The sequence below is a fragment of the Pygocentrus nattereri genome, chromosome 6 (genome assembly GCF_015220715.1).
Source record: "Pygocentrus nattereri isolate fPygNat1 chromosome 6, fPygNat1.pri, whole genome shotgun sequence".
In the NCBI taxonomy this organism is placed as follows: domain Eukaryota; kingdom Metazoa; phylum Chordata; class Actinopteri; order Characiformes; family Serrasalmidae; genus Pygocentrus; species Pygocentrus nattereri.
Window position 1 is genome coordinate 4,837,924 of NC_051216.1, and position 17,991 is coordinate 4,855,914.

At 42.7% G+C, this 17,991-nt stretch overlaps 1 protein-coding gene and 1 long non-coding RNA gene across 3 annotated transcripts in view; one reads left to right on the forward strand and one right to left on the reverse strand.

The window, feature by feature from the left end:
• Window positions 1–4,532, reverse strand: part of si:ch1073-416j23.1 (rac GTPase-activating protein 1) — a 28,627-nt gene extending 24,095 nt beyond the window's left edge. Inside the window, exons 1-2 of one of the 2 annotated variants that reach the window (XM_017685211.2) lie at window positions 4,329–4,532; window positions 2,979–3,184 (exon numbers count right to left, since the gene is read on the reverse strand). In XM_017685211.2, coding sequence (XP_017540700.2) covers window positions 2,979–3,184; window positions 4,329–4,410 — 288 coding nt within the window. In that variant the 5' untranslated portion in view covers window positions 4,411–4,532. The other variant, XM_017685212.2, reaches the window with a different exon arrangement.
• Window positions 4,533–5,290: 758 nt separating this feature from the next.
• Window positions 5,291–17,991, forward strand: part of LOC119263642 — a 71,254-nt gene continuing 58,553 nt past the window's right edge. The window contains exon 1 of the long non-coding RNA XR_005130422.1: window positions 5,291–5,551. This is a non-coding gene — a long non-coding RNA (uncharacterized LOC119263642). The remainder of the gene's footprint in view (window positions 5,552–17,991) is intronic.

Here is a 17,991-nt window from a genome sequence, read left to right on the forward strand (position 1 = left end):
GAAGACCACTCAGCGCTGTGGGTCTGAAAGGACGTGTAGCTGATCAAGAAGAACCTCACTGAGAAAAGGAGACGGCTGCTGACCAGACAAACCATGTACTCCAGTTAAAGTCGAGACCCCCAAGGTAAATATTCCTCCAGTAAAAGTAGAAGTTCCTCCCTTTAGACCTCCACTTGAGTAAAAGTACTAAAGTATTTACCTTCAAATGTACTTAAGTATAAAGTAAAAGTACTAAAAGAGGAATTCTGGCTCTGATGTCCTGTTATCATTTTTATAACCAGACTGGCTTCATGAACTCATTTCAGGTGAAAGTCCTCCAGCGTCTCTCTTGGTAAACCAGTCTTTTAATAGAACGTCATTAATTAGTGACGCTGACGTCTATTAAAATGATCAGAAGCACAAAACACTGAAGGTAAACAGTTTCCATCAGGGAGAACCGAGTGGCTCTGAAATCACTTTTTACACACAAGCAAAGTTTCAGTTTCAGATTTATTTACAACTTAGTTCCAAGTTTAAGTTGAATAAAAACTGGCTTTAAACTCAGGATCACAGATGAGCTCCTTTACTATGTTGATCTGTAGGCGTCTGTTCATAAACATAAACCAGCCCAAACTCATTTACTATAAAATGAAATGGTGTTTGTAGGAATTCAGAAAAAAGCCGCGTCAGTCTCGACTGCATATGTGGACATATTTCTATATTGAGCTCTATTTACACAAAGTTAGGTTAGTTCATCATTTATGTTGAACAGGATTTTGTTCCAACTACCTGAACACCTTTGCTGCTGGTTTGAGCAAATTAGAGAAGTCAAGCAGCTGGAAGAAAATCCTGGGGAGGGCTTTTACTTGTAGGACCTGGATTACTGACCTCTACACAAGCGCCTGTATTTCTGAGGCAAGTGTCCGAAAGGCAAGAGCGGAACTTTTTCCACGCTTCCGTTTCTTGTGTAAAGGGGCTATGGACTGACCACCCCAGAGTCATGACCTCTGGGGCAGTCGTGGGCTGGAAGTTTGGGAACCGGCCCTGTGACCGGAAGGTTGTTGGTTCAAATCCCTGAGCCGACAGTCCATGACTGAGGTGTCCTTGAGCAAAACACCTAAACCCCACTTGCCCCCTGGGCGCTGTGGATAGGGCTGCCCACTGCTCCAGGGCAAGTGTGCTCACTGCCCCCTAGTGTGTGTGTGTGTGTGTGTGTGTGCTCACTAGTGTGTATGTGGTGTTTCACTGCACGGATGGGATAAATGCGGAAGGTGAAATTTCCCCGTTGTGGAACTAATAAGGGTCACTTCTATAAGGGTCATCAGCACCACTGAATGGGTTTGATTCAGAAAATCATCTCAGACTGAGCTTTGGAGGCGTGTCTGCAGGTTCTTTGAGGAGCTGAAAGTGAGGCTCCTGAGAAGAACGGAAGCTGTAATGAAGGGAAAGAGCGACTCACTGAAACACTCGGACAGCTGAGATCAGACTTTGTGTTATTTCCTCTTTAATTAATGTTCTCAGACACTGTAAAGATGAACTTGTAACTACTAAGAACGTCTGTTCTGAGCAGAGCATGAATGAGAGGGGGGGGGCTTGGGGGTCCTCTGACTTCTACCCAGTCCTGTTTGCATAATAAGCGCTGTGTTTTCCATCAGGAGAGAAAATCTCCTCCATCCCTTTCTGCATTAGATTGTTTTGAAGCTTCTGGATATTTTATTCATTTGAAGTAACCAAATCAAGCAAAATGATCCTGTCAGCAGACGCTGCCTCCATGCATTCATTTCTGAATTATACTTTTTTTTTTTAAAATGCCTTTTTTTGCAGTTAAGTTGAAAAGAATGCAAAACAGAGTCTTCTCAGATCTTTACAGTTTACAGTTCCCAAAATTCATATCATTTCAACAAATATGAAAGAGCTAGTGGTTTAACTGGTGCTGCCTTTGGGGGATTTTCAGTATCAAGGTTATAGTTCATTAGTTTCATTAAATTAGGATTGTTAAGGAAATAATTCAATTTGATGTGGAAATAATTCAATTTGATGTGGAAATAATTCAATTTGATGTGCATTTTGAAACATGAAAATATTGACCGGTTTTGCCTAAACTGGATCATTTTGGTCCAATTCGGAATTAAGCTTAAAAAAAAAAAAAAATTAAAAAAAAGAAAACAAAGAATACTCTAATGTAAATGAAGGACCTATTTACGCAGTGGAAGAATATAGATAACAAAATTAATACAAATAAAATTTATGTTTAAGATTAACAAATTTTGTTTAATTGTTAGTTTTACAAAGAGCCTGAAACGTTTAATATCCAGTACTGAACGGAGTCAAAGCTCAGAGTCAAAACATCCACTAAAAACAAGTTATTCAGCTTTTAAGAACAGGTAACAAAAAGGCAGAAAACAGAAAATTACACAGAATATGTATTTTTTAGTAGTGAGTCCCTCTTTCCCTTCATTCCAGCTTCCGTTCTTCTCAGGAACCTCATTTTCAGCTCCTCAGAGAACCTGCAGACACGGCTCCAAAGCTCAGTCTGAGGAGCTGGTTGATTTTCTGAACTAATCAAACCCATTCAGTGGTGCTGAGGTCTGGACTCTGGGGTGGTCAGTCCATCCAGCTTCTTTGTTTGATGTGTCCATCTCCTTTTCTCAGTGAGGTTCTTCTTGATCAGCTACACGTACTTTCAGACCCTCAGCGCTGAGTGGTCTTCTCACAGTGGAAGGATGGACAGAAACCCCTGTGGATGTTTTCAGATCTGAAGCAGCTTGATCTTCTCCTCTCTCTCAGAGATCAAAGCTTTCAGTGCTGTTTATCTGAGCAGTTTTGGTGTCAACCAGCTCTTCCAGGTGGTTGTTAGGAGACACATTTTCTCTGCAGATCTCCTCAGAAACATCCTTAAAAAGCTATCACTTGTACTAAATGTCTTTACTGATTTTCATAAATGAAGTGTGTAAACATATGTTATAATAATCAAATATAAGGCATTCTAAAAGACCTACCAGGTACTGATAGTCGGCCTCCGCTTTGTAGCGCTTCTTGATCTCCACGTCGACCTGGTTCCGAGCGTGTTTGAGCTTGACCTCCAGAGCGGCGCGAGACACGTCCGACTTGACCAGGAGCTCTTTGTATTTCTTCAGCTCCAGTTCCGCATGGAGCCATTTCTTTCTGACCGTCTCAAAGTGTCGCATGACCTCGATAAACAGCTCTAGAAGAAGAGAAATCAGAGGCTCAAATCACAGAATAAACCAGACCAGTTTTACACAAAAAGGTCTACGCAAAGATCTGTAGGCCAAATTCAATAGAAAAGAAAATCAACAGGTTAGAAAAAGGTCTGGTCACCTGTTTCTTGAACAAGTGTTCAATTGCAGAGCTTGTATAACCTCTTTAATGAGCATTGGTCACCATGCCCAATGCCAAGTGTGGGCTAGAGGGGTATAAAGCCCCCCCAGCACTGGGCTGTAGAGCAGTGGAACTGTGTTCTCAGGAGTGATGGAGTTCCATCCAGTACCTTTGGGATGAGTTGGAGTGACCCAGAACTGACCATCCAACGTCAGCACCTGACCTCACTAATGCTCCATCAAATCTTCACAACAATGTTCCAACATCCAGTGTAAAGCCTTCCCAGAAGAGTAGAGTCTGTTACTCTTAATTTCAGAGGAGAGCAGGTATCTGCATAGGACTGGACATGTATTTTCAGTATATTACATTCCCATTTGGGCCATTCCAGCTGCCTTCACCTACTGCCTACCTGTCTAGATATAAACAAAACTCGAGTACTTTGAAGGAACAGCACTTTCCACTTCAGTAGAGCTTTCCTCCTCAGAAAATGCCACAGGGAAGCACGCCAGTACCTCACGCCTGGGTTGTTGGAGCTTCTTTTGAAATAACTAAAACAGGCCTGTGCAGGAAGCTGCTGGCTGACCTGGCACTGATTTGGAGGCTCTTCTCATGAATCAGGTGGAAACAGCAGCTTTAAACAAAGATACCCTGATACAGCAGAAGTCACGGGAGCATAAACCACAATCAAAGCAGACGCCAGCAAAACAACTTGTTTACTTAGTAAACAAACTGCGATGGACACAGCAACCTGTTCGTGCCCTGGGTCAGTGCAGGATGTTAGAAAAGCGAAAAACCCAGAATATTTATCTCCAAAACATGTAAATAAATCATCATGAAGTGAAAGCAGTGCAGGTTGAGCTCCACATGCTTTCAGGTGCTAACCTCTTAACACCGGGAAGGAGGAAGTATTGAGGCGCAGGCAGCGTGGAGTCATCATTTAATCATTCAATCAATCATAGGAGGGCCACAAATGGGGAGAGGAGATGCAAAGCGGCCTCCAGCAAGCTCACCGAGTTCAGAGTTGATGTTCTCATCCAAAGCAATCCGCTGCAAACACAGACCCAGGAGCTCCCTCACAAAAGCTTCCCCCATGGTGAGCAGAGAGGAAGGAGGCTATTCAGCACTACACTGAGCCCAACAAAGACTCCTAATTCAGTCTACACATCAGCTCATCCGGGAGACAGTGGTCTGGAGCGCTGGGGGAAGTGTGCTCATCAAACTCGCCCAGATGGACAATAGGGTGGAGCTACAGAGTGGGTGGGGTTAAATGTTGAACCCCACCTTTTCCTGATCACATGGAAATCAGGGCTGGGTGACACATGTGACCCTACACACTTCTGAAAAGCTGACATGTCTCACCTCATTTCATAGCTGTCCAGCATATCTCGCTCCCTGTCTTTCATACCTCTGTTCATTTCTCACCGTCTCTCATTTCTCAACGTCTACGTCTCATTTCTAATGACCAACCTCTGATCTCCCAGTCATTACCTCTTATTTCTGAATAACTACCTTTCATTTGCACTGTCTGTTATTTCTCACTGTCTATCCCTTATTTCTCATTAAATATCGCTCATTTCTCACCATCTATCTCTCAACATCTACCTGTCAGTTCTCAGTATCTACCTCCCATGTCTAATAACCAATTTCTCAGTAATGATCTCTTATTTCTCAATCACTATCTCTTATTTCTCAATCACGATCTCTTATTTCTCACAGCTTATCCTTCTTTTTTAAAACCTATCTCTCATTTCTCACCACATATCCCAAATTTTTCAATAAGCTCTCTTTTGTCTCACAATTCCTCGGTAGCTATCTCTCATTTTTCACCACTTATCCTTCATTTCTCACCAACACCCTCTCATTTCTCACTGTTTATCCTCAATTTCTCAACAGCTGTGCGTCGTTTCTCTCTATCTAAGCCTCCCTCGTCTGTAATTTCTCCGCAGCTCAGTCTCTCAGAGATTCTCTTTACTCTGTCAACTTGCAGTTCCTCAGAACTCTCTAGCGCCAGTCCTGCTAAATGGACATGGCTGTCCAACGCTGCTCCTGATTGGTTGGTGTTTCCCGCCTTTCCAGGCTGTGTTTAATGGAGGAGAGAGGAGAACTGCATGGACTGAGGCCGTAAAGTGATATAAACAAACAATTCCCACATAAGCCAGGGGATCATCGTGGAATCCGAATGTTAAAACCAGTCTGGATGGGAATATCAGGTGGTATTAAAGTGGCTTCTTAGGTGAGTTAAGCCAAAGTGAGAGTGTTTAACTTACTGTTACATAAACACAACAAAGAATGACATTAAGCCTGCTGTCCAGTAGTGGCACTATAAAGTAGTGGCCTGCTGTTTGGAGTGGACGTGTGGCTGCTGCTATGCGGGTTATGCTGATTGTTTTGTTGTGTTGTTTAGTATAGTTGTCCACCCCATGCTGACCCCTCACATTAGCAGTGTGGAGGACATTTGGCAGCTATAGATCTGAGATGTTGATATCTCGTGGTCCACACAATGATTTTAAGTTGTTAAGTTCTTGAACTTGAGCTTTTGATTGAATACTGTGGGGCAGAGAAGTGTTCGCAGCTTTCCTTCAGGCTGAGGTAGCTTGCGAATTCTTGGACAAACAGTAAAAATGTTTAGTGTTTTTAATATTTACGAATGAATTTCAACATGGAATCGTTTGGCGTTGCTCCATAGCAGCAATATTGTCGTGCTAAGGTAGTTAAAGTGTCTGAACAAAATATACCGAAGGCATGAGCTGAAATGAGTGAGGTGGGCCGAAGTGAGGGGTCTTAAATCAATGTTGCATAAGATTTTTGAAAGACTACGTCGGTTGTTTAGTGGTAGTACTATCAAAAACACTCACATTAGCAGTTAGGAAAAAAAATGATTAGGAAAATAATTGTAGTTAGTTGAGGTCTTTATTTCTTGAACTTCTTGAGCTTTTGATCGAACGCTTTGGGGCAGACAAGTGTTCACAGCTTTCCTTCAGGCTGAGCTAGTTTAAAAATCTAAATCCTGAACACCCACATCAGTGAACAGCATTCATGTTTTTAACATTTACGAATGAATTTCAACACTGAATCACATCACAACAGCTGATTATCCAGTTTAGCTCCATGAATTTCCAGGTCGTTGTGTTAAGTTAGTTACAGTGTATGAATAAATTTTACTGACGTCACCTACTTATCAAACTTCCTCAGCCCGAGGGACGATTACATTTTTCAAGCTCTTATTTTTAGTGTGTGGTAAGATGTCCTTTCTTCTGGCTGTCGGCACAAATTTAGTTATGACCAGCGTAGACCAGCACGGCTGGTCACCAGGAAAACAGCATATCACTGCCGTCGGAGCAAAACCTCGTATCTCCATTTTTGTCGTTTTTCTGTTTTTGACATAATTTGAAAATACCTGAGGTCCTTCATATTGTTTGTAAATTTCATGATGAATGGACCAACAGAAACAGCCCAGAATTACTTGTAAAAAATTCTGGTTCCATTGACTTGCATTAAAAGTAAAGTAGGTTTTTTCCTTCTCCTGTAAAGTTCTCGTTTTGGAGATACGAGGTTTTGATCCGACAACACCAATATGTTGCGTTTTGAATGCTGGTATGCTGGTCAACCAGCATGACATTGCTGGGTGACCAGCTTAAAACAGCCAAGAATTCATACTGGTTTATGTTGTTTTTTTATGCATACAGACAGTGATATAACCTCCCCCAGCAAACGTGGCCCATAAAACAAGTGTTTATTGTATATCCATTAAGTGTGCACATTAGGTGTTATGTAATGATATGAAGGTCGATACAGCACTGACCTTCTCCCATCCAGCCTGAGCTTACGAGTCTCCTTTATCACTGGAGTTTTATCACAGGGCTAATTGGGCGCAGATGGTCAATACGGCCGTCATACGCTCCTCAGTAACAGCGAAAGTCTGTTCCATCATAAAAAGATGCTCTTTAAGCTTTATGCACTGACCAGTACGCTGGCTGCTCACTAGCTATACATGTCCTGGCCATTTGGACAGTGTGCTTTTCCGTTTTTTCCCCCCAAAGATTACGGTAAAGCAACTAGAACGTTGGTTAAATCACAATTAACTATTAAAATATCGCTGCTGTCGGATCAAAATCTTGTACGTCCAAAGTGGTGACTTTACAGGAGAAGGAAAAAACACCCTTTAGTTTTAATGCAAGTCAAAGGAACCAGATTTTTTTCCAAGTATACTTTGGCCATTTCTTTTGGTCCATTCATCATGAAATTTACATACGATGTGAAGAACAGGACGCACTTTCAAACTATGTGAAAAACTGAGAAACGGCGAAAATGGAGATACGAGGTTTCTTCAGACAGCAGTGAGATATTTTCTCCTTTTCTTTCTAACTTTAATTCTCCACGTTAGTTATGTTTCTTTTTTTTTGAGGCAGAAGAGTTAGTCACTCTATTTGCAGTTGCTCCTGGTACACTTTCAATAACAGTAAAAGCTGTGTACAAAAATACAGGAAAAAATACAAGAAAATCTGCCTCAAACTGCCTCGGACAGAAAAGCACATTTGTCAAATTGATGTAAAATGTAAACGTTACTTTGTTCATGCGCTACATAAATGGAACAAAACAGCCCATTTTGAATTTGTTGCTTTTCTTATGTCTAGATAACCAATGCATTTACATCCATCCACCAATTCAGCCTGGAGCAGTTTAGCCCCACCCACTCACTGAAGTTATGAGGAGTGTTTCAGCCTGGACTGCCTTTAAATGAGGCACAGCCAGAGATACAGTAGTTTAGATTCATCAGTAGAGGTACAGTAACAATAACAGCCTGTTTAATTCTGAGGGATAACGAGAGTTTGGAAAACGGTCATGTCAAAATCACTTTTGGCACCTATAACCACATAAATATGGAAGGTGAAGAAACAATATATTATCCATCCATCCTCTAAGCCGCTTCTCCGTCAGGGTCGCGGGGGGGGTGGGTGCCAGTCCATCGCAGGGCAGACACTCACACCTAGGGGCAATTCAGCACGTCCAGTTGGCCTGAAGGCATGTCTTTGGACTGTGGGAGGAAACCGGAGAACCCGGAGGAAACCCACACAGACATGGGGAGAACATGCAAACTCCACACAGAGAGGACCCCGGTCGCCCGGCCGGGGAATCGAACCCAGGCCCTCCTTGCTGTGAGGCGCCAGCGCTACCCACCACACCACCCACAATATATTATAAAACCCAAAAACTTGAACAATGAACACCATAACGGCCAAATTTATACTTCCGTGTCTGCGGAAATGTGTGAGCACACATGAGCACCTGCCAATGTGCTCACTTGTGAAACGAACGCGACCAGTAGGGGGCAGTGCAGTGTGTGAAATGCCCCCGGCTATTTGACGGGTCCCACGTTGCCTGGCTAGTCCAGCACTGACTGGCTGCTAACTGTCTCTCCATAGTGGTGCTGACGCTTCATTGGCAATAAAATGTTTGTTTATCAGCTTATTCTGTTCTGCGCTCTTCCTCACATTAACTGAGATCTTCCTCCTCTTCTGTCTTCAGTGTGAGGAATGAGGAATGGTTGTTCTTCACTCCAAACTCTCAGGAGTTTCTCAGCGGTATCACAGACAAATGGGTGACCCAATTAGCTACAGCACCACCCTGCACTCTTAGAAATACAGATACTAAACTGTGTCTGGGTCAGTTCTCCTCCTATCACTGGGGTGGAACCCTGAAGGGTCCATCTCAGTGCCTTTAGACAGGGAGCATAACTGAACCATAATCCACTGAAATGATCTGTTCTAAGCTGGACTGACTCCACACGCCCCGCCTCGCCTCCAGGCTTTTACTCTACTGCTCTGTTTTAAAACATTCGGTTATGAAAAGGAACAAATACCAACTTTTCACCTGGAGAACCTGATTTAAACTCCACAATCAGACCTTAGAACCACTGCTGGTGCTTTGAGGGAACATTTACACTGATTGTACATTGAATAAGGAAAAATGAACCTGAGCAGAACCTTCATTTCTCACAGTGTGAGGCAGAGCGGTGCAGCAGCTCCAGTTGAGAATACCCAAGGGAGAAGCTGATTGTGGGTGAAGCAGATTAAGCAATGACCTTTCCTGAATTTGCATTTGTGCATCTATTTTTCCCCAGAATTTTGATCTTGAGACATTCAGGGGGTCCAAGAGGTTAATAAGCAGGTCCCAGCCTCCCTGGATTTTGTGCCTTGGGGCAGTGTCCAAATCAAAATATACAGCAGATCTAAATCTCCTGAATCTCTCCTAGAACTAATTTACTTCACTGTTCGTAATACTTTGGAAACTGGTCTCTTGAACCTCTTCTTCCAGCTGATCCTCGAGCCATATGTGGTATGTATGGATGTATAAACAAAGTGGCAGTGCAATATGCAGTATGTATAGATGTATAAACAAAGTGGCAGTGCAATATGCAGTATGTATAGATGTATAAACAAAGTGGCAGCACAATATGTATAGATGTATAAACAAAGTGGCAGCGCAATATGCGGTATGTATAGATGTATAAACAGAGTGGCAGCGCAATATGCAATATGTATGGATGTATAAACAAAGTGGCAGCGCAATATGCAATATGTATGGATGTATAAACAAAGTGGCAGCGCAATATGCAATATGTATAGATGTATAAACAAAGCGGCAGCGCTATGTGCAGTATGTATGGACTTATAAACAGCAGTATTGTTATGCTGATATCAGTGTCCTGGGGCACTGTGACCTGGTTGTGTTAGAGTTTTGACTCCTCTCTGGACTGTCCAGTTAGAGAGGGGATTACTGATGTGTCTGTCGGACATTGTTTTGGTTCCAGTTAGTCCTGGCCTGCAGGAAGAACAGAGAGAATGATCAGTTCATGTTCAAGTGATCGGCTCTTTGAGCGCTCCCAGCCGAGGGAGTGCGTTTTCAGACAGCTCTAGAAAGTGGTTGAAACATCACAACAAAGCTTTGTGTGTAATGTTTTGCAGCTGGGACTGTGTTGTGATGAAGTTTACTCTGAAAGGCCCTTGGTTTAACTTTTTCTGAATCTGAGAAACAGCGTTAGGAGTTTTTTTGGCAGCCAAGGCTGTTTTTTGGCGGTCTGTGACTGCTGCGTTAATGCCGTCTGAAGCATTTTGAACCTATTTTCCTTGGTGTGAGGCCTCCTGTGTCCGAGCCGCCGGAGGGTTGCTGGAGGAGTGTGGGTAAAGCAGAACTAATTGAAACTCTTATTTTTTGTTTATTGAAGAACATGGGCAGCATTAATCTACAGGCCACTCCGAAACACGCTGCTTTCATCCGGCCGGCTTCTGTACTGAATCCCATATTGATTCCCAGCATTATAGATGCAAGACACACATTCTGCTGTTCCAGGATCTTTTGCGGTGGCTTGCTGGTGTTGTTTTAGTTGCACATACTACTTAAAGTTGTTTGTGTTCAGCCGGACAAGTAGGGCATGTTGCCCTGCTGGTCTTCACTGAGGTGGCATGCTCTGTTCCAGCTTTGGTCAGCAGAGGGCAAGCAAGGTATTCACTAACCAGCCAGTTTACCATCTCCATGTGAGGCTGTGTGGACCGCCGGTGATTAGGACAGTGTTTGAGCGTAGCTTGGTTGTGTTTGGTCGACTCAACGCTGTTTACAAGAAAATAAGCTCCTTGGTGGTGCTGCTGGAAACGCTCCATTTCACAAACAATGAGTCGTGCTGCTACTGAAGTTGCTTCAATTTGCCACCCAAAAATCTTATTACGGTCATTCTTAACACGAGTCCTTTGAGTCTGTGAGATCAAGGCCAGCACTGCTTTATTGGTATGAATTCAATTTATTGGAGTGAATAGATTACAGAGCCACATCTTCTGCCGTTTGTTCAAAGTTTAGCCTGCTTCTAAGGTCATGGTAACCTATTTGTGGAACATGTCATCTGGAGTTTAGTCTCATTCATGAAAGCCTTATGCATCCACAATGGTGGGCTCAGGATCTTGATCAGCCCAGTGTTAATCTCAGAAAGCAGGATGGGGGCAAATTGCAGAACCTGGCTGAGTTCAGACGTACTTTTAGATCTTTTTAGTATGGCCTGCAGAGCTGTTCAAGGACTCCACCGATTTTTCTGGTCCAAAACGCTTCCCTTTAGGTCGAGAGGTCTGAGAACCCATTGAAATCCAGGGATTTCTTTCATTAAAGCCTGGAACTAAAAGAAGTTTTAGACTTTTGAACATTTTGAAACAAACAATAGCCAAGACAGGTAAGACGATGAGATGGTCAAGACTCAGTATTTCTACACATTTGAAAATGGTTCTCCAAGGGTTCTATAGTAAATTTGGTTCTATATAGAACCGTGGACACTCAAAGAACCCTTTGCATAATTTAAAGGGGAGTCTTTGCATCTTGAACGCGTTCTTCAGATTGATGGAGTACATGCTGTAGATGGTTGTGTGTGTATATAGCACCAAATAGAACGTCTTTACTAAAGAACCCTTGAAGACCCATACATTTTAAGTGTGTGGATCAAAGAGGGGAATTCTACTATCATTCAAAATTTCTGTACAGTTAAATGGTTGAGATGTAAACAGAGTCGCTCAGAGCGGTTTGGTGTGAAATGTTCTGTTCTAGAGAAACTTGGAGTCAGAGCTGTCCACAGTGGTGGTGATAGGACGTCCACCTCTAAAAGCTCCTCACAGAAAGTTCCTACATGAAATGGTCAGTAATTCACGGCCTGATGACTGAGACGCTGGTTTATGAGAGTTTTGAGGAGATTTGGCCTTAAAATCCATTCATGGTGGAGGGATACATGATATGCAGGGTGTTATGAGGCAAAATAGTCCCCAATTAAAACTCATCAGATTTTCCACTATTTTTCCATCATCAACATTGCAGATAAGCTCAGAAGACTCGTGTGGGTTCTCTGGTGGTTCTGGATGGTAAATAAAGAGTCTATATCTGTGTTGTAGTCATGGCGACGTCTGGTTCCCATCACCACCACTGTAAAGAACCATTTCACACCAAACGCACTAAGAATCTCTCAACTATTGAACTAATGCGTTGATCTAAAATTATATCAGTGGATTTCCCCGTGATGGCCTTTACCCAGAAAGGTCTTCAGTCTTATCCCCACCGTCAGCAGGGTTTTCATTCAAACTGCTCACAAATTTTAAACAATTTCCCAAAGAAAATGCAGATTAATTAACCCTGAACTACAGTTCGGCGCAAATTCCTGAAAAAGACCAGAGTCTTGCTCATTGTGCGTGGATTCTAGCCTTTATTATGTCTCAGAAGCTTTACAGCCCTGTGTGAGCTGTACTGGACTGGAGCTCTAACGGTTCAGAGACACCGGACAGAGCGACGCATGCAGTGACACAATTAACGAGGGCTGGGCAAGCCCTGCGAATGCCAGCAGAGCGGACAGCTCTGAAAGGGACGTTATGCCAAACACATTGACTTTTAGTCAAACAAGACTAGGCTAGTCTACTTTTACTGGAACATCATCAGCTGCTTGCTATTTCTCATGCAAGTGTCTCTGATGCAGAATAAATTAAAGAAGTAATGAGTGAAATATCCAGTAACTACTGAATTAAACCACCAAACCTAAACAGTAAAGTTATAAGGGACTCTTATTGTGACAGCCGTGGCATTTGAGGCACTATGCTACACTATTATCACCCAGTTAGAGCCAATTTAAGGCTCACTAGAAATTCTCCATGAATTTGTTTTAAAACAAATGTTCATGGTTCTACATACTGTAGAAGTTTGTCTTTTACTAAAGAACCTTTGAAGAAACACCTTTTAAAGATGGTATAGAACCATCTACAGCACATTCTCCATCATGCAACAGTCCTTTTAAAGCATGCAAATGGTTCTTTGAGTGTTCATGGCTCTCTATAGAAGTTTGTCTTTACTAGAGAACCCTTGAAGAACCATCTTTTGTAAGAGTGTATGTCCATTTTACCATCTTGGCTGTAAATCTGTCTCAGTATGTGCTGATGCAAATTTCCTTCAGGATCCATCCATCCATCCATCCATCCATCCATCCATCCATCCATCCATCCATCCATCCAGTATAGGCTAAAAATACAATAGAAAACACACTCCCTCTGCTCTGCTTTAAGCTTCAGCTCAGCTACAGCCGCTTTTCTCACATCTCCGGCAGGAAACTTTTCCTCAAAAGCAGAATAATTTCTTAAGAATGTCTCACAATGTTTGACTTTTTACGAGGCTGAAGTCGCTTCTCATTCGCCAGCTTCTTGATCTAATTTTCCTGTTCCACCTTAAATGGTGCCTGAGGTACCAGGATGTAAACCACTGGTGAACGAGAAACTGACATGAGCTTCACGACTTTTCAGTGTTGGTCAGTTTCTTGTTGCAGATTAAATGTATCGGGAAACCAGCTGGACTGATTATAAAGACTAATAAGTCCATTCATCTCCAAATTATCGACGTCCGTCTTAAATCTCTCTCTTTGCCGTTTCGTAGCTACTAGCTGGGTGAGGCTGTTGTCTGTGTTGCTATGGTGACCAGCCGTCTGTCCTGATCTTCAGGGTTAAAGGGTGAATCAGCAGTTCTACATTAACTCCAGCGTTTAAGACCATTTACTGTTAAACTGTGTTGAAGGATCAGCAGAGCTTTATTTTACTGTAGAGGAGGATTATTTTATTACTACCTGCTGATCTGATTCAGCTGCGGAGCCGCGACAGGGCAGTAAAAGAGCCGCATATCGCCGACCTTTGGAGTTTTGCCAAGTCCTGAATGAGTCTATGAAGACCAATATTAGCTCTTCAGCTACATCTAAATTCTGGTATTAGTGTAGTTGACACATCTAGCAGATGATTTCTGCTCATTAATGTCTACAGATACTCAGTCATGTGTAGCTCAGGACAACACTTCTTTTCAGAGCGTACAAATAAGAGCAAACTAATAATTTTTAAAAAACGGGGATTTTATTGTGATCTACATGTACTAATGCCTGATAACTGAGAACCATTTATCACTGTGAAATTAGACCTCTGCATTTAACCCATCTGTGAAGTGAAACACCACATAGTGAGCACACCACTAGGGGGCAGTGAGCACACTTGCCCGCAGCAGTGGGCAGCCCTATCCACGGCACCCGGGGAGCAGCTGGGGGGTTAGGTGTCTTGCTCAAGGACACCTCAGTCATGGACTGTCAGCCAAGGGGATCGAACCAGCGACCTTCCGGTAACAGGGCTGGTTCCCTGACCTCCAGCCCACGACTGCCCCACAGCTGGTACTGAGGTCAGCATAGCTAAATAAATCTGCTTAATCGGCAAGGTCAAGGAAAATATCCAACCAAAGTCAGACGGCTGGAGCTCAGCTACAGATACTCACCTGCTGTGTTTTTATTTCTCATGAGGTTTTTTGTGAAATTTTTTTTGAAAATGTTCTTTCTGTATAGCCCCAAAAAGGGTTCTTCCATTGTTAAAAGCTTGACGTCATAACAATAGAAAAACCCCTTTAGGTGCCATATAGAACCCATTTTAAAAGGTTCTATATACACTTTTAAAAAAGATGGTTCTTCAAGGGTACTTTGGTAAAGACAAATGTTTCTATATAGAACCATGAGCACTCAAAGAACATTTTTTTTGCATGATTAAAGGAGTTCTTTGCATGGTGAAAGGGAATTTCGGATTGTCGGAGAACATCCCTTATACGACTCTATAGCACCTTTTTAAAAAGTGTTCTGTGTACCGCCAAAAAAAGAGTTCTTCCACTGTTAAAAGCTTGACATCAGAGCAGTAGAAGAACCCTTTTGGTGCTACATAGAACTTTTTTAAAATGTTCTATACACTCTTAAAGATGGTTCTTCAGGGGGTCCTTTAGTAAACACAACTAGTAAAGAACTGCATGATCAAATGGTTCTTTGCAGCATCAAAGAGTTCTTCGAATTGCTGAATGTGATTTTTTCAATAGAACCAGAGCTCTGAATAGCACCAAAAAGGGTTCTGTTACAATTACAGTGTCAAACTTGTAACAATTAATTGCTTTTTAGTACTACATAGAACCCTTTTCAAAAATGTTCTGTATAGAACCATATACAATACATAATCAACCCTTTCACATGCAAAGAACCCTTTAACCTTGCAAAGGGTTCTGTGAGACTTCTGTGAGTTCTATATAGATCCATTTGTCTTTACTAAAGTAACCTTGAGGAACCATCTACAGCACATTCTCCATCATGCAACGGTCCATTTAAAGCATGCAAATGGTGCTTTGAGTGTTTGTCTTTACTAGAGAACCCTTGAAGAACCATCTTTTGTAAGAGTGTAGGCTATGCTCGCTGGACGGTCCAGCAGAAAAGCTTCTATCGCCACTTCTCACATTGCTCTTCTAATGATAAGCCACATTTCCACTTTATCCAGATTTCTGGCTTTTCCCTCCAGGTTCTTAATGCATATAAGATGCACAGTTGCTTGTGTTCAGACGAGCCTCAGCTGGATTTGATCTGCTCATTAGAGGAACCTCTGGAGTTCCTGCAGCTCGAGTGAACGCTGTCATTAAGGCGAAAGGGCTTACTGTGTCAAATACTCGGAAATTCTGAAATGTATGTAAATATTTAAGAGTCTACTTTTTATTAAAATGCTTATCCTGATGCTACACCCTTCATGAGCACCTCCTCGTTTCTACACTCACTGTCCACTTCATCAGCTCCACTTACTGTATAGCTGGTCTCTGTAGTTCTACAGTTACAGACTGTAGTCCATCTGTTTCTCTGATACTCTGTTACCCTGTTCTTCAGTGGTCAGGACCCCCATGGACCCTCACAGAGCAGGTACTGTTTGGGTGGTGGGTCATTCTGAGCACTGCAGTAACACTGACGTGGTGGTGGTGCTGTGCTGGTGTGTGTTGTGCTGGTCTGAGTGGATCAGACACAGCAGTGCTGCTGGAGTTTTTAAACACCTCAGTGTCGCTGCTGGACTGAGAATAGTCCACCAACCAAAAACATCCAGCCAACAGCGTCCTGTGACCACTGATGAAGGACTAGAGGATGACCAGCACAAACTGAGCAGCAGCAGATGAGCTGTCGTCTCTGACTTTACATCTACAAGGTGGACCAACCAGGTAGGAGTGTCTAATAGAGTGGACAGTGAGTGGACAGTGTTTAAAACCTCCAGCAGCACTGCTGTGTCTGATCCACTGGTCGGTGTATAACTTACAGTGAGAAATCCCAGATTTAATTAGAGAAGATTGCTATAAAAGGGGCATTTTCACAGGAGCTCTCAGACGTTTGGACCCCACCACACACATTAATCTTTCTAAAGCGGCCCTCGTCCACAACCTGAGGAGAGAAATGACCCCGTGCTGATTTTTGCTCACGCAGCTGCTTGAGGCCTTGTTGTCTCCAAAACCAGTCCGAGAGTTAATCATGTTCACTTCTTCTGTTTGGACTATTATTCTCTTTGGAAGTCTTTGCAGTAATTTGCAGTGATCGATCTATTAGCGCCAGCCAGGCTCTCGAGGTGCTGCTGCTTTCTCAGGAAGTCGTTAAGCACGGTGCTAGACTGAGAAGATTTTCTGTGGAGGATCTTCATGGATGGGGCAGTTCATAACAGCAGAACCCTCATACTGGTCTGAGATCAGGATGTCCAGCTCGCAGGCCAGTGATGAGGTTAGGATGGACAGCCGTACGGCTTAAAGAGCCCATTTCTCTTGTATGTCCTTTTGTCCCCCTCAGGTCCACTTAGGATTTGTGAGGGTTTCACATAAAAACATCTCTTTTCATATTTTTAACTGATCTGTTCTCCAACCAGGGCGGCACGGTGGTGTGGTGGGTAGCGCTGTCGCCTCACAGTAAGTAGGGTCTGGGTTCGATTCCCCGGCCGGGTGACCAGGGTCCTTTCTATGTGGAGTTTGCATGTTCTCCCTGTGTCTGAGTGGGGTTCTCCCCACAGTCCAAATACATGCAGTCAGGCCAGCTGGATGTGCTAAATTGCTCCTCGGTGTGTCTGTCTGCCCTGTGATGGACTGCTGACCTGTCCAAGGTGTATCCTGCCTTCCACCTGATGACCACATGATGATTGCTGTGTCAGAAGGAAAGCTTGTATGTCTATTTTCAATGTTTCCAGTAAATCTGAAAAAACCTTTTGCTCTTTACGTTGCGTGTAAATTTCACGATGAACGGACCAATAGAAACGCTCCAAAATGACTTGGAAAAAATCGGGATCCATTGACTTCCATTAAAAGTAAAGCGGGTTTTTTCCTTCTCCTGTAAAGTCACCGTTTTGGATGTATAAGATATTTTCTTCTGACTACAGTGATATGTAAATGAGCTTTGTTCTGATTGGCTGCCTCATCTAAAAAGCAGTCTAGGCTGAAACACTCCTTATAACTTCAGTGTTCTGTACACTCTTAAAAAGGTTCTTCAAGGGTTCTTTAGTAGACACAAATGGTTCTATATAGAACCATGAACATTTTTAGTGCCATATAGAACCCTTTTCAAATAAGTTCTATGCACTCTTAAAAAAGATGGTTCTTTAAGGGTCCCTTATTGAAAATGATTGGTTCTGTATAGAACCATGAACACTTTTTGGTGCCATATAGAACCCTTTTCAAATAAGTTCTATGCACTCTTAAAAAAGATGATTCTTTAAGGGTCCCTTATTGAAAATGATTGGTTCTATATAGAACCATGAACACTTTTTGGTGCCATATAGAACCCTTTTCAAAAAGTTCTATATACTCTTGAAAAAG